Below are 14,631 nucleotides of genomic sequence, written 5' to 3'. Positions count from 1 at the left end.
GACAGACAGCGAGCGTAAACATCATTACGGCTTACACAACATGGAAAGGGATTTAATTATGGTGTGTACTTCTCTCTAAAACTCGTTTGTAGGTCTAATAGTGTAAGTTTACATAAAACTCAGTAGACGTTCCTGAAGCGTTTCTAGGTAGCTTAAAAAAAACTAGCCTACCGAATTCCCCTTTATGACAAATGTGCAATCTGTACATAACATATACAAATGTGTTTTAGGGTTTCATGACACTTTAAAACGTCACACACACACACACACACACACACACACAAAATACAAAGAAAGTCTGGAACAGTAGATGTGTCTTTAGAAGAGAATTTGGTTTATTGATGATTAGTTGATTTACTGGAATTGTATTTTCACAACTATCTTTCTCTGTAGCACTATAAAGCTCTGTTTATTTTTTTTCCCTGACAATGCTCATCCAATTCTCTCTCCAGTTCCGATGCCAATCATCGAAACAATAAATTATTTCAAACTATGATCGAAAAACAAAGTTCATATAAACAGAGTTGGAATTCAGGTATAAAAATACGTTCTAAGTGCCACACAAACTGTAATACTGTCACCTTTAAGGCATGTTTATATTGAACAAAATGTGTATTTAAACAGTGCTCTCATATTCCCCACTTATAAAAAGAATGAAGAGGGAAATATTAGTAGCAAGTCTGTAAATATCTTATAAAATATAGCAAAACTAAAGAACCAGCCAAAAACTGTCAAACATATCTAAAATGATCCTAAAACATGCAGATACATACCAAGGCGTATGAAAGCATGATCTGTTAAAACTCTGTACTTGGGTGTTAATGTAAATACTGAAAGAAAGCCAACACAAAAACTACAACTTTAAATACAACTTAAAACCAAAGATTGCTCAAGTAAATGTCTGGATAAAAGTCATTAGCGCAATAGGGTTTTACAGAGTGTTTCAAAATTACCTATATTCAATTGTAATGATTCAGTGTTAAAGGCATCATTGAATTTGCGTTGCATTGATGCTCGGTCCAGCCTAAATTTCTGTAATTTAGATCATTTAGAAGCTAGTAACAATCAGTTCAAATTTGATTGGGTCACCATTCTGGATGATCCCAAATTATGACACAAGTAATGTTTCAATCAAAGCGATTTATGCCTTGACAAACAGCAATAAATCATAAAACATAAAAACGGACATTTTCTAGAAAGGTTTGGGATTGAGTTGTGGACAGCCTTCAGGTCGCCCTCTTCCTGAGAAAAGTCAAAAGCCGACTCGTATTCTTCAATATCGCAAAATTGCTCATAAAACACTTGGGAAGAAATAATGTTATCATAACTCTTAACAAAAACTACTAAAATGAACACATAGAACATAAAATGTCAGAGACTGTTAGTTAGGGGTATCAAAACACTCCATATCCATCGCCACGAGCTGCCACGGCAAAGGCCGGGTAACCCTCGTAGGTTGCATAGGCAGTCAGGTCCTGGCCCAGAGAAACAGCCTGCTTCAGCTGGGTAGCAGTGGTGCTGGCAATTGTATAAGCTGTGAAGCCAAAAGGAAAAGACTCAGGGCCATTTTTTCTTCCTTTAATTTTTTTTTTTTTTTAACCCTAGAATGTATATCAAATGACCACTTCATTTATAAACCATAGTAATAAAGAATTAAAAATTTTTACAGAATTTTTAAAATAAAAGTTTACAGTCTCTATAATGTTTTAAGTGTAAAATGTTATACGAAATTAACATTTCAATTTAATTAAAATCCATCCATCCATCCATCTTCTTCCGCTTATCCGGGGCCGGGTCGCGGGGGCAGCAGTCTAAGCAGAGACACCCAGACTTCCCTCTCCCTAGACACTTCCTCCAGCTCTTCCGGGGGGACACCGAGGCGTTCCCAGGCCAGCCGGGAGACATAGTCTCTCCAGCGTGTCCTAGGTCTTCCTCGGGGTCTCCTCCCAGTGGGACGTGCCCGGAACACCTTCCCAGGAAGGCGTTCAGGAGGCATCCGGAACAGATGCCCGAGCCACCTCAGCTGACCCCTCTCGATGTGGAGGAGCAGCGGCTCTACTCTGAGCTCCTCCCGAGTGACCGAGCTCCTCACCCTATCTCTAAGGGATCGCCCAGCCACTCTGCGGAGAAAGCTCATTTCGGCCGCCTGTATCCGGGATCTTGTTCTTTCGGTCATGACCCAAAGCTCATGACCATAGGTGAGAGTAGGAACGTAGATTGACCGGTAAATCGAGAGCTTCGCCTTGCGGCTCAGCTCTTTCTTCACCACGACAGACCGGTACAACGACCGCATTACTGCAGCAGCTGCACCGATCCGTCTGTCAATCTCCCGTTCCATCCTTCCCTCACTCGTGAACAAGACCCCAAGATACTTAAACTCCTCCACTTGAGGCAGGAACTCTCCACCAACCTGAAGTGAGCAAGCCACCCTTTTCCGACTGAGGACCATGGCCTCGGATTTGGAGGTGCTGATTCTCATCCCAGCCGCTTTTAATTAAAATATGTCTTTTAAATATTTTATGTTACTATATTGAACTCTAGGGCTCTTGGCTCAATTTAAAGAACACTTTATGCCAAAAACTACAAGCCTACAAGAAGACATGTCTTAAATGAATACATAATACATTCATGTTTGAGTTATTTAAAAAAAAATGTAATAAAGTATGTTCATGAGTTGTTTAATTCATAAAATTAAATAAAAAATTTATGGAAACAAAATTAAAACTAAATTCTTAAAATCATGATGGGAAAACCTAAAAGGTTCTAAATATGAAGCGACTTCTCGACTTTACGTGGTTAGAGTTAATATACTCCATTTTAACAGAATTAGCATAAAATAAGTATCAGTCTTACAGACCTCACATACCTGGGAATGCAGCAGCGGAAGCGTCAGCGCCCTCTGTCTGAACACCAAGGATCTGCAGAGTGTGTTCGGCCGCATGCAGCTTCGCCTCATCCATTGATGCACAGAGCTTGGCGGGGGTGAACGGGTGTCTGGTTGGACACACAGAGAGCAACAGTGGTAAAATAAATTGCTAAAGTGTATACATGTATTTGCTTTATTTGCAGTATATGCTTCTGAGAAAAATACTGTATAGATATTCTGTATGTTGGGAAGTGTTGTGTGCATTGGGGCTTTCGCACTGGAGGAACCTTTTCATAATTCCTAGAACTATTGGCGGAAGGTCTTGGATTTTGGCGCGTTCGCACCGCAAGAACTAGAAACGATTTTAGTTCTAGGAACTCCTTTTGGAGGAACTAATTTAGCTCCTACTTCAGAGTAGGGTCTCTAAACCAGTACTATAGACCTTATGCGCCAGAGAAACAAGGGAGCAGCCATCTTTAGAATATTGTCTTTGAACTTCCGTTTTTGCGGTCGCTCTGTAGGCTATATCTCTATGGCATTGTTGTCCAGAAGTCATTAGCTTTTGAAGTGGATTTACTTATTGTAAAGTTAACAAAAGTTATAAATGTCAGTAGACCGGGGAGATTTTAAAATGAGCCGTTCATTCATAAATACGCAAGATCACAGTGAAAATACAGACCGGAAGACAAAAGACAACGAGTGTTACTTTCATTACTGGCTACTTTCTATGTATAACAGTTCTATCTAATAGAGTATTAGACAGGACTGTTAGACAGATCGTATACTATGAACACGGAGATGTGTGCTCAAGCTCTGGCGTTCTCAGCGGCGTCAAAATAAAGGTCCGCCATGCCATCAAAATAAAAGTCACAACAGCAAGTGTGACTTACGTCACTTCAGAGTTCCTACTGGCGGTTCGAAATCAACCAGGAAAACATTCCTAAGGGAACTCCGGCGCAAAATGAACCTTTGGTCTAATTACACATTGTTACCTAGTCAACCGTTATCTGAGATTTGTTTTCATGATTATCGAATGTAAATAGTTTTATCTCTAAAAACAGTTTAGCCTATAACGCTAGTATAACGCTAGTATATAGGGCATAATGTAATGACAAATAAAAATCGCTTGTTAATACCACTAACAAGGCTCAAAATAGCCCCACACTAACACGGTAGCATAATGAGGGTCCCTACCTTCAAACCGAAGCATTGAGAACTTTGACAGTGTCCAGACAGTTTAATAATAAGATATTTTATACATACAGTCAACTTCGCTTAGCCATCTTTGAAAAACAGTCTCTATCAATCGATCATCAAAACAAATCTCAGATAACGGTTGACTAGCTAACAATGTGTAATTAGACCAAAGGTTCATTTTGCGCCGGAGTTCTCCTTTAATTCACCAATCACCATATTATATTCCCTTAATAATATATGGCTATAATAATATAGCGGTCAGAAGGGACATGTTTGCGGTGAATTCGTAATTAAGTTTTAAAGCTCAGACATGATTTTTTTCAACTCAAAAACAAATTGTGGTGATTCCAACATAATGTGAATGCATCACTATCCATGAAAGGTTAGTATCTGATGTAATGGGGTATCTTGTAGCAGCCTTCATGTTATTCACGTTACTGTATGCACAAAAATCTATCTAGATAGGCAGCTCACTAGGTTGAGACACAGTTAATGCGAGTAGAGTTGAAGCAGAGGTTAGGGCGTACATATTTGGATATTGAGTAGCCAGAGCAGGGATGGTGACTTTGTAAAGGAACAGTTGCCTCTGATCTGGTCCAATAGCAGAGTGAAGCTGGTAAACAGGTTGCCCCCAGTTATTCTTTTGGCAAATATCATCCAAGATCTGCAAAACAGGCACATTGGTCCTTGGAGAAATGTTTCTTGAAAACTCTCTCCTTTAAATTCCACAAGTGATCTTTTCAGTGAGGTTATGAGTGTACCTGTGGGGCGTGTTTGATGCCTTGGGGCTTCAGAGTGACTGGGTTCATGGGCGTGAGCTCCATGCCAGGAAGAAGGTCATAGAGTTTTTCGTCAAGGCGTTTGTCTGTCTTGAGTTGGTATGTGGCGCAGCCACGACCCACGCCTGCATAGGCGAGGTATCCACGCCCACCCAAACCACGTACGCCCGCTGCCCCTACAGGTACATTCATGTAAATTTCTAGGAATGCAAGAAGGCATTGATTCGAATCAAATCACCAGAAATCACCCAGGTTTCAATCAAGACAATCATATAAATGTATTCCAAGCCAGCACATTACAGAAGCTGCATCTCTGATTCATTGTCTGATCATAACTTTTATATTTTGGTAGATTTGGCAGACTTGATTTTTGTACCCCATCCAATCAGAACAATATATTATTGTCTATGGACTGTAATATGCAGGCATGGATAAACCATTCAAATGCTAGATGGGACAAGCAAACTTACAGAATAAACTTATATATAACAGAATATATATTGTTTATAGTCACATGCAAAGAAGATGCAAATATATGTTTGAACTGCCTGAAACATTATGTAAAGATCTTTCATTACTAAGTAATTTGGCCTCTTTAAAGTCAAAATGGAATTCAAATGTTCTCAATGTGCTTCCTGATCTTATTTTGCACAGTTATTCTAAATGAAACATATTCTTTGTTTCATATTCGTTTCATATTCTTTTATTAAAATACAATAAAAATAATTCCCTCCAACCACCTGGCTCAATTCAGGTACATGTACTGTATGTAACACACACAGTATACTATACATGTACTGTATGTAACACACACAGTATAAGTGTACTGTATGTAACACACACTTATTGATTTCATCCTGTCAATAAGGTTCCTGTTTTTTTCTTTTTCCTTTAATATGCCATTTCACTCTAGAAATATTTGTAGAATATTTGTTTCATGTTGACTTCAATAATTGTATTTTGGCCTTGTATTCATTTGGTTTCTCTCTTTCTTTCTTGATTGATTGATTTATTTTAGACATAAAGTGGATCTTTTTGGTCATTCATATTCAGAAATTTTACTACTACTGCATTTGTAGCAGATAATTCACAAGTTTGATTAACAGTTACAGAATGAGATTTATTTGGAGATGATTGTCACACCTTAAATGACATATGGAACAGATTTCAACAAATGAATCAGATTACCCACCTCTCACAGAGGGTGAGCGCACCAGCCCTCTGGTACTTATGTGCCCTTTGGTACTGGGGAAGCGGAATTGATTAGGGATGGTTGTGTACGCAGGGGGGGCGTAGAATATTGGTGCTCCTAGGTAGGCAGCTGAGGGGTCGTACATTTGGCCCAAGGTGTAAGCGTAGTCTCCTTGGAGCAGAGCACCGCCACGACCCCCCGTGCCTCGTGTGTACCGTACATAGCTGTCTTTATCCACAGGCTTGGCTAGCGTGACCTCAATGGGAGAACCGTCAATGACCTGGAGGGAAGTCCGAGTTTTAATACAGAATATTTCGTAATGGTTTGATTTTCCTCTAGATTCGATTTCAATTAGGTTCACCTTTCCATTCAGTGCATCCATGGCATTGACGGCATCCTCTCTTTGAGAGAAATGTACAAAGGCATAATCTCTGATCTTCTTCACCCTTTCAACAGCACCTGTAGATTAGCAAACACTCTAAATATTTCAATAAAATCACATAAAACAAATGCATTCCTTCCTTCCTTCCTAAGGTAAGCATCATATATATAATTGTTCAAAAATAGTTTGAACCTAACCTTAAAAGGATGGTTCACCCACAAAGTTTCTCCACATGTCGTTCCAAACCTGTGACAATTTTTCTAACATAAAACACAAAATTATAATTTTTTTTGTCCATATATGGCGCTTTTCCATTACCAGTACCAGCTCGACTCGACTCGCCTCGTCTCGGCTCGCGTTTCGCTCCGTTTTCCATTGCATATAGTACTTCCAAAATAGTACCTGGTCGTCATAGCGACGCGACACACACCCGCTACCCACACACACAGGACAATGGAGGAAATCGAGTGTATGCTGTTTTACATAATATTAGTAATGGGTATATCACGCAATCTCTGGCAAAACTATTTAAAAATGTCGGGGTTATTCAGGATACTCCGTCTGGCGCGTGTAATGATGAGGCAGTGAATAGTGACGATTATCTCTGACCAATCAGCAGTCTGCCGTGTGTCACGTCACATTTTAGTATCACCTCAGCTCGCCTCGGCTCGCTTAGAACCTCGCTGAAAGTGATACGAAAAAAAGTACCTGGAAGCAGGTACCGGTACAACTTTTACACAGTGGAAAACCAAACAAAGGCGAGTCGAGTCGAGGCGAGCCAAGGCGAGCTGGTACTGTGCAGTGGAAAAGCGCCAATAGTCAGTGGGGGTCCAATGTTGTTCGAAATAATGCTGTTGAACTATATTTTGACATTCTTCATAATATCTTTTTTGTGTATTCCTAATTAAAAAAATGTCATACAGCTTTAGAGCGACATGGGGGCGATGACAGATAAATTATGACATTTATTTTTGTGTGACCTATTCCTGAGTATTACACTTTGGAGCATAACGCAGGTAGGAATAGTGCATTTTGTGTGCTATTACTGTTCTAAGTGATCGCACTTCCGGTTTTCGCCTGGCAGATGACGTAACGGGTGAAAAAAATCCTAAAGACTTGCATAGAAGGATGGACCTGAGCCATATCCAGAGTTTCACTATCCTGTTTCAAACAGCTCACCAGGTTTGATGCTGTTAAACTCTTTCTCAATGGTCTCCTCTGTAGTGGGCAACATCAGATTACGAACATAGAGGATCTTCACTGTGGCCATGGTGTCCTCGTCTACCTCTACCTCAGGTTCAGCCCAGTCGACTGCGATGGGATGACCCCACAGTTGAATTCTCCCTGGAAAGAGATAGTGAAATCTGTGTCATTGGCTATTCTTTTATCTCTAACTCACCTCCTTTGGGCAATGAACTAAGTATCTTTGGACTCAACATGAGTTCAGCCAGAGGGAAATCAATAAAATCTTGCTTTGAAAGCAGATGATTCCTTTGAAAAACGTCTGTACATTTGGAAAAGAAGAAAGTAGGATATAGTACAAAATCATACTATAATAGTAAGTAACTATTACAGTGTGTGTATAACTTAAATGATTTGTTGTATTGAGTTTTACCTGGCAGCAGTTTCCTCCTGGCCATGGCGGCAGCTCTATGGCTTTCATACTCCACGAATGCAAAACCTCGGTTCTTGGTCTTGTCAGCAGCACTTGGATAAACAATGACATCCATGACACCATCCGTCACCTTCTTCATCTCTGCCAGGATTTCTTCTCTCTTTTTGGTCTTTGGAATGCCGCCCACAAATAGACGACAGTTGTCTACACTCGCGCACACACCCAGAAGTCTTCCATTCCTGTGTGAAGATGTGTGAGAATTGTTCAAAATGCTTCATCCACTAGATGTCCGCTTTGAACAATGACTCACCGGATTTCATAATTGTTGAGCTGTTTCATGGCATTCTTAGCCTCTTGTTTTGTGGAGAAGGTAACAAATGCATAGCCTCGATTGTTGCCATTGAAGTCCATCATCATCCGTACTTCGTATATGCTGCCGAACTGCAGAGACAGGTAAGCTTAACATTTTTACAGCTACATCACACTAAAATGTATATCTACACCTCAGAGTACGTGTTTTTTTTTTTGTAAAATCTTTAAAATTAGAATGTCACATTAAGAAATTTACAATAATTTGAAATTTTGCAATAGTGATTTACGTTTTCTTTCTTTCTTTATATTCTTAGGTGGGAACAGGCTTCCAATATTCTTCGATTTGGGGCAAGTCATTACTTTTTAAGATTTATTTTAAATGGTTTATTTAACATAATTTTGGTTGACCACCTTACTTTTTCACAGAGTGGTACCAGTTCATCCTCAAAGAGGTCTCGAGGAAGCTTTCCCACAAAAATTTCACTGCCTCTCTCTGGAGGCAGGCCTTCCCAGCCAGGAGGTGGACCACCATATCTCCTCTGGCCATTTTCCTGTGGAGAAAACAACTGATAACTCTAATAATACACAAGTTAATGTGCACACTGTCACACCACAAGCAAAAACATAAACGATTATGGTAATACTATAGAACTCAAGGATGAACAAAGCATTGTACTGATCCACAGACATGTGCTGCTTTTTTACAGATGGAAAGAAAGGAGTTTTTTCCATTTCCACCACATGATGGTGCCACTATACTACATACTAAAACTGCTAAAGGATACCAGACAGATATATTGTTAGCATATCTCCACTAGTGAAAATGTAAAAAAAAAATCTATATTATGGACCAGCGACAGAATTTTAGTCTCAGATTTCTCAAGAGAGAGTCAATTCAAGCAAGTGGTTCTATCCCATAATTCCACAATGGCACCTGTCCTGCTACCCGAGGCTTTGGTAACTCCTACCTGGTGTATGTGAAATCCTGTGCGCTGGATCAGAGTGCGCAGCGCAGCCTCTTTCTGCGTGCCAGACAGTCCATCCTCGCATTTTTGATTGGTTTCCATTGTGAGTGATTATCAGCAATAAATCAGCAAAATTAGGGGTGCTCACTGAAATTAAATCAAAGTTCAAACACACATAAATGATAGTGCAAGATAGCATACTCTTGCTTTAAATCTGAACATGATAAGAAGCCAATACATGTTGCTCATAGAGAGGTTCAAAGGTAAGTTTTTCATTATTTCCTAACCATGCCCTTTTGAACAATGCTGGTCCATTACTAAATAGCCATTTTTTCCTCATCCTTATTTAAGTGTATTGTGTGAAAACTCTGTAACAAAATATCTAATCCAGGTTGAGTGGGAACGAGTATTTGGTCTTAATATAGGCAACATCTTAATTTAATCATTGCTTCTGATCAAAGTCTGTTTGAACAGTATGAAGAGAGCTTTGGGTATACTGTATGTTGGTTTTTTATCTGCTGGACAGTGTTGGCAAGAAAAGTGGGGAAAGGAACATTTTCCTCACCTCCAGGTCAAGGACCGTGGTGTAATTATTAACTGAAGAGAGCAAATCAAAACAGCAGACGATCATTGAGTCACATATGTGTTTTAAGAGGAGGACATCTGTGCCCTGCCCTCATTTCACACCTTGTTTCATCTAATGAAAATATCTTCCCTCAATCAGAACTTAGAATATAAAAAAAGCATAATTCTATTATTACATCAGAAGATTGCTCAGACTGTATAAATAGCCCAGTGCTCAGAAGACTTTAAAGGGATCATCTTAAATGGAGATTCTGTCATCATCCGCTCATGTCATTTCAAACCTTTATGACTTTCTTCTCTGCAACATAAATATGTCTATAAATAATTTTGTCCATACTATGAAAATACATGGGGTCCAAAACAACATTGGAGTCCATTGACTTTCCCTGTATGGACAAAAAAACAGAAATTTTTCAAAATATCTACTTTTGTGTATACTCTTAGAAGACAAACGGGTATCTTCTTTTTCAAACTCTATTTTTAATTTCTCAGTTACAGTACGTCATAAGTGTTTTTCTTTCCTTCATGGGAGAAATCAAATTACACAGTAAGCGTATAAATCCAAATAGCAGCTCTGATCATTTAATTTAATAAGTTCACATTTAAATCTATCACTTTTGATTGCAGACAGCAAATCTGAGAACAATTGAAGACATCGTTGAGATTTGTTTGGACACCCGATGGAGACACAAGATTACTAAACTCTGTTTCTGAGGAGAAAAATAGGGCAAGCTGGAGACTTAAGCAAAATGTATGCACAAGTCCCCACTCCCCATTTATCTTGCTCTAATAACAAGACCTCCTTTGTGATTATTCTTTCTTTCGAGATGAGGGTGCTATCAAGCGTGATTGAATCACACAGCCACGAGTCTTTAAAATCATCAGTGGAGTGTCTATTTGTCTTTGTCTTTTTCAGCTTCACTTGATCAAAGGGAGATGCTGAAGAAAACAAAAGATGGTGAGTACAGAATAGGGGTCAAAGGTGACAAGACTGCTAGGCATTTTCCAAAGCTCTTCAGCATCTGGATGTAATCATGCCAGCGTTGATGACACAATGATCTCTGTAAGTGGCTCAAACAAGACACAGGAAAGCTGTTAGTTATACATTGTTTTATATTCATCTATAGATATATGTATATTATGGCAATTTTCCACTGCATGGTACGGTTCGGCGCGGCACGGTTCGACTCGCTTCGCTTTTCCACTGCGTGGTGCAACTCGGCACGGTTCGCTTTAGCTCTATTTGCTTTACCACTGCAATTAGTACCATTTCAAAGTGGGTGGTATTATAGACTGATCGTTATTGTTGCGCCGCCTCTACTGCCATGACATCACCGTAAACGCGCCACATTTCAAACGCACAACACAGGAACAACAATCGAGGGGATTTTTTCTTTTTTCTTCAAGCAAGTAGTTTAAAAACAGTTTCTACAGCAGTGGCTGGTACTGGCTATTTAAATCTAGCAGGTTTGGTTTCTCGTGTTGCAAATACATCGACGCTGGTAGTGACGATTCTGTCTGACCAATCAGTGATCTGCAGTGTTTTCACGTCATATTTTAGTATCGGTACGGTACACTTGGAACCTCAACAGAAGTGGTACCATTTAAAGCGAGTCGTACCGTACCGTACCATGCAGTGAAAAAGAACCACAAAGTGAGCCGTACCGAGCTGTACCATACCATACCATACCATGCAGTGGAAAAGTGCCCTACCAATTGGTGGTCAAAAGTGATGTCAGGCCTATGAAAATGGAAGCTTGTTTCCGCCATGGAATAAAACAATTTAAAAGATAATTGAAACTTTTTATCTCACAATTCTGACTTTTTTTACTCACAATTGACCCTTTGCCGGGAGCTTGATTGACAGGTGATCTGACCAATCGTACTTCGCCATTTTGTCTGACAAAGCAGTCAGGAGAGTTAGATTAGTAGATTAATTAGTAGTGTACTGACGCCTTTCCGCGGTTAAAACAACATTCCTTCTTGTGTTCATTCATTTTTATTTGATGCTATAAATAAACTAGAAGGAAGAGATGATCGGTTCACGAGCAGCTTTAACTGAGGCTCTACAGCGATCTGTCACGACACATTAAAGAGCCACAAAACGGTATTTATTGTTCACATTTATTTTAAAAAAATGACCAAATTTGAAAGGTGAGACTTTGTTAAATATGTTTAATATTAAAAGTAACCGAAAAGTAACCTGGTCTGTCCTGTCTGTCAGCGTGTTGTCAGTGTCCTCTCTGCTCCGCAATGTATTTTTCACTGCGTGAGAACATGGTGTGTGTGAGAGCGGTGTAGCTTGTCGGACATAGCGACAGTAACTAAGGGGGGCGGGTCTTTGCGAACGGTCAATTGCAAGTTATAAAGTATAAAGTTATAAAGAGATATAAACTCGCAATCCTGAAATTTTCTCGCAATTGCGTGTTTATACCTCGCAGTCCTGACTTTTTTCTCGAAATTGCGAGTTTATATCTCGCAATTTATAACAATTTATCGCCATTTATATTGCGGGTTTATATCTCGTAATTCAGACTTTTTTCTCGAAAATCCCCCATATTTAAAATATTTAAGATATCCCAACTGGACATCACTTTTTTTGCCACTACTGTATATACAAACAAGAATTATGCCAGTACTCTAATACATTTAGGCCTACACCTATAAAAAGAAGCACTTAGTTGTTAAAATAAACCGTTTCCAAGACTTATCCTGCCAAGGACATTAAGTGAGCAAGGATTGAACGCCTGTGTGCTCTTTTGAAATTTTGTCTATTTCTTCTTTTCATTAATACTACAATGCAATGCATATAACCAGCAATGACAGCACTAATGTGTTTGCCTCTACAAATTCAATAGCTTGCGCAAAGCACAGAGAGTTTATCCAAACTGAAAAGACTGGTAACAGATGACTCACTGGGTGAGATGCTATTACCGCACGCTTTTGCAGTTGGTGAATGTTGCCTTTTATTCGATCCATATGGTGCAAGAGACCAACAATCACAAATTATGGTTTTCTTGAAGCTCAAACATTAGGGATAAAAGAGAGATGGCTGAGCATTAGGAATCCATTAAAGAGAGCGTTTTAAGACAGTTGGGAAAGGGCTCCATTAGTCTGCGGTCCATCCACTGCTCTCTCCTGGACAACCTGGTTACCGTTTGCATAAACAAGATAACTAGACGTGCGCTTATCATGCCTGGATCTCTGGCTGCTTTTCAGCCCATGTTGACTGAGGCTAAATACACTTGTTCTGAAGGCCGTTGTGCTGTACAGAAACTGCAACACAGGTGCAGGGAATATAATATTTGTAAGTGCACTTCAATTGCATGTTACATTTGCAGCCTGCCTCTGTATTTAAGCGTTTAAGACCATAAATCAAGAGCGATATGCACTGTATCTCCCACCACAACCACACTGTTGCTACTGTTTAAAACCATCTGTGAGGTTGTAACTAGCATGGCAGTGTTTAATGAAGTACCATATGCTGAAGCATTCCAGTAACAGCAGTGATTATCTTTGGGCTTATGTCACAGCTCACCTCCTTAAAACTACCCTGAAGTTCACATTTGCATGTACATATGTTGAAACGTCACAGTTGAAGAAAGGTTAATGGTGATGAGTGGCTCGTTTCTGCATTATGAACACAGATGAAGCCACAATAGAGTTTGCGCTGTTGAATCTTAGAACTGAATGATCTTTCCTATATTTACATAAATAGTCAAATTAATGTGTATAATTCATTGGTGACCCGTTTTGTATAGTATTTTGCCTTGACAGTGTCCTTACAATCATACTGGACAGTTTAAATGCAAAATGACTATATGCATTGCACAATAAAAAGCATTAACAGAGCCATGTGGACGAGCACAGTGTTTTCTAATGCCACTACCTGATAAGACTCCTTATGTCTCACAATTTAGTATGAAAGATGCAACTTACCTGAGCAATTTCAGAGATCACCACCCGGAAGACTCAGACCCTCATTCTGCTGAATTTGGCAACGTGTCACTGGGGTGATTCTGTAATCACATCATATCAAACTCCAAAGGTTCACCGTCCTGGGGCTGTTTTACAAGCCGACGTGGTTAAACGTTAACCAGCTCTATCTCTGCCTCTCGCTGTAGGCCAGCCCTTTGACCAGGAACAGCACGATATCACGGTTCGCCTGCAGCCTCCAGAACCACAGATCATGCTGCAAAAGGAATTGCTCTTTTTTGTCCCAAATATTAATAGCTTTTGATCTCTTTTATGGATCTCTTGTTTTCGGCCTTCAGCACATCGTGGCCGAACAAATGCACAAATATACCAAAAATGTACATATCCGCATGAATTCAAAGGGTCTGAGATTAAATTATAAAGGTGTTCCCCAGCAATTCAGCAGTATATCGACTGGTTTTTCTGGGTCACCCTTGCCACAGGGCCCAGGATGTTTACAGTTGACCATCTTGACCGGCTACGGTCCTGATATGTCCTATTTGTAAGGTAAAGATTTAATTAAATGCACCATTAATCGCCATCAGATTTAGAGAGCAACCCGATCTCACGAAATGCGTCTCTATAGAACGCATTGTATTTATCGTGCAATTTATACGTGAAAATGTGCACATGATAACTGCGCATAAATGGCACGATAAATACAATTCGTGCTATAGAGACGCATTTCATGAGATTAGGCTGGTATAGAGACAAGAACACTTGAGAGAAAGAGAGAGAGAAAAGAAACGGATACATACTAGGA

General features: G+C 39.7%; 1 protein-coding gene across 4 annotated transcripts; it reads right to left on the bottom strand.

The window, feature by feature from the left end:
- Positions 1-313: 313 nt before the first annotated feature.
- Positions 314-13,937, bottom strand: a1cf (apobec1 complementation factor). Of its 4 annotated transcripts, none has more exons than XM_079594988.1 (12): positions 13,833-13,937; positions 9,312-9,455; positions 8,760-8,894; positions 8,342-8,472; positions 8,032-8,270; positions 7,596-7,760; positions 6,396-6,493; positions 6,035-6,314; positions 4,825-5,018; positions 4,591-4,727; positions 2,867-2,994; positions 314-1,534 (listed from the first exon to the last, which is right to left on the bottom strand). In XM_079594988.1, exons 2-12 carry the CDS (start codon positions 9,408-9,410, stop codon positions 1,395-1,397), a joined length of 1,746 nt encoding a protein of 581 aa, XP_079451114.1. In that variant the 5' UTR covers positions 9,411-9,455; positions 13,833-13,937; the 3' UTR covers positions 314-1,394. The 4 variants fall into 4 exon arrangements, with proteins under 4 accessions (XP_079451114.1, XP_079451113.1, XP_079451116.1 ...); XM_079594987.1 differs by having other exon boundaries at positions 4,825-5,042; positions 13,833-13,929; XM_079594989.1 differs by having other exon boundaries at positions 1,398-1,534; positions 2,858-2,994; positions 4,825-5,042; positions 13,833-13,929.
- Positions 13,938-14,631: the final 694 nt, after the last annotated feature.

This window comes from Phoxinus phoxinus (genome assembly GCF_949152265.1).
Source record: "Phoxinus phoxinus genome assembly, chromosome: 21".
Classification (NCBI taxonomy): Eukaryota; Metazoa; Chordata; class Actinopteri; order Cypriniformes; family Leuciscidae; genus Phoxinus; species Phoxinus phoxinus.
This window is presented reverse-complemented; position numbering and strand designations above follow the sequence as displayed.

Coding starts and splice junctions, on each gene's coding strand:
- a1cf (XM_079594987.1), bottom strand. CDS start 9,410: ATGGAAACCAATCAAAAATGCGAGGATGGACTGTCTGGCACGCAGAAA. Junction 6,315..6,395: donor TGGATGCACTGAATGGAAAG/GTGAACCTAATT, acceptor ACTTCCCTCCAG/GTCATTGACGGTTCTCCCAT. Junction 5,043..6,034: donor GCGCTCACCCTCTGTGAGAG/GTGGGTAATCTG, acceptor TTGCATTCCTAG/AAATTTACATGAATGTACCT.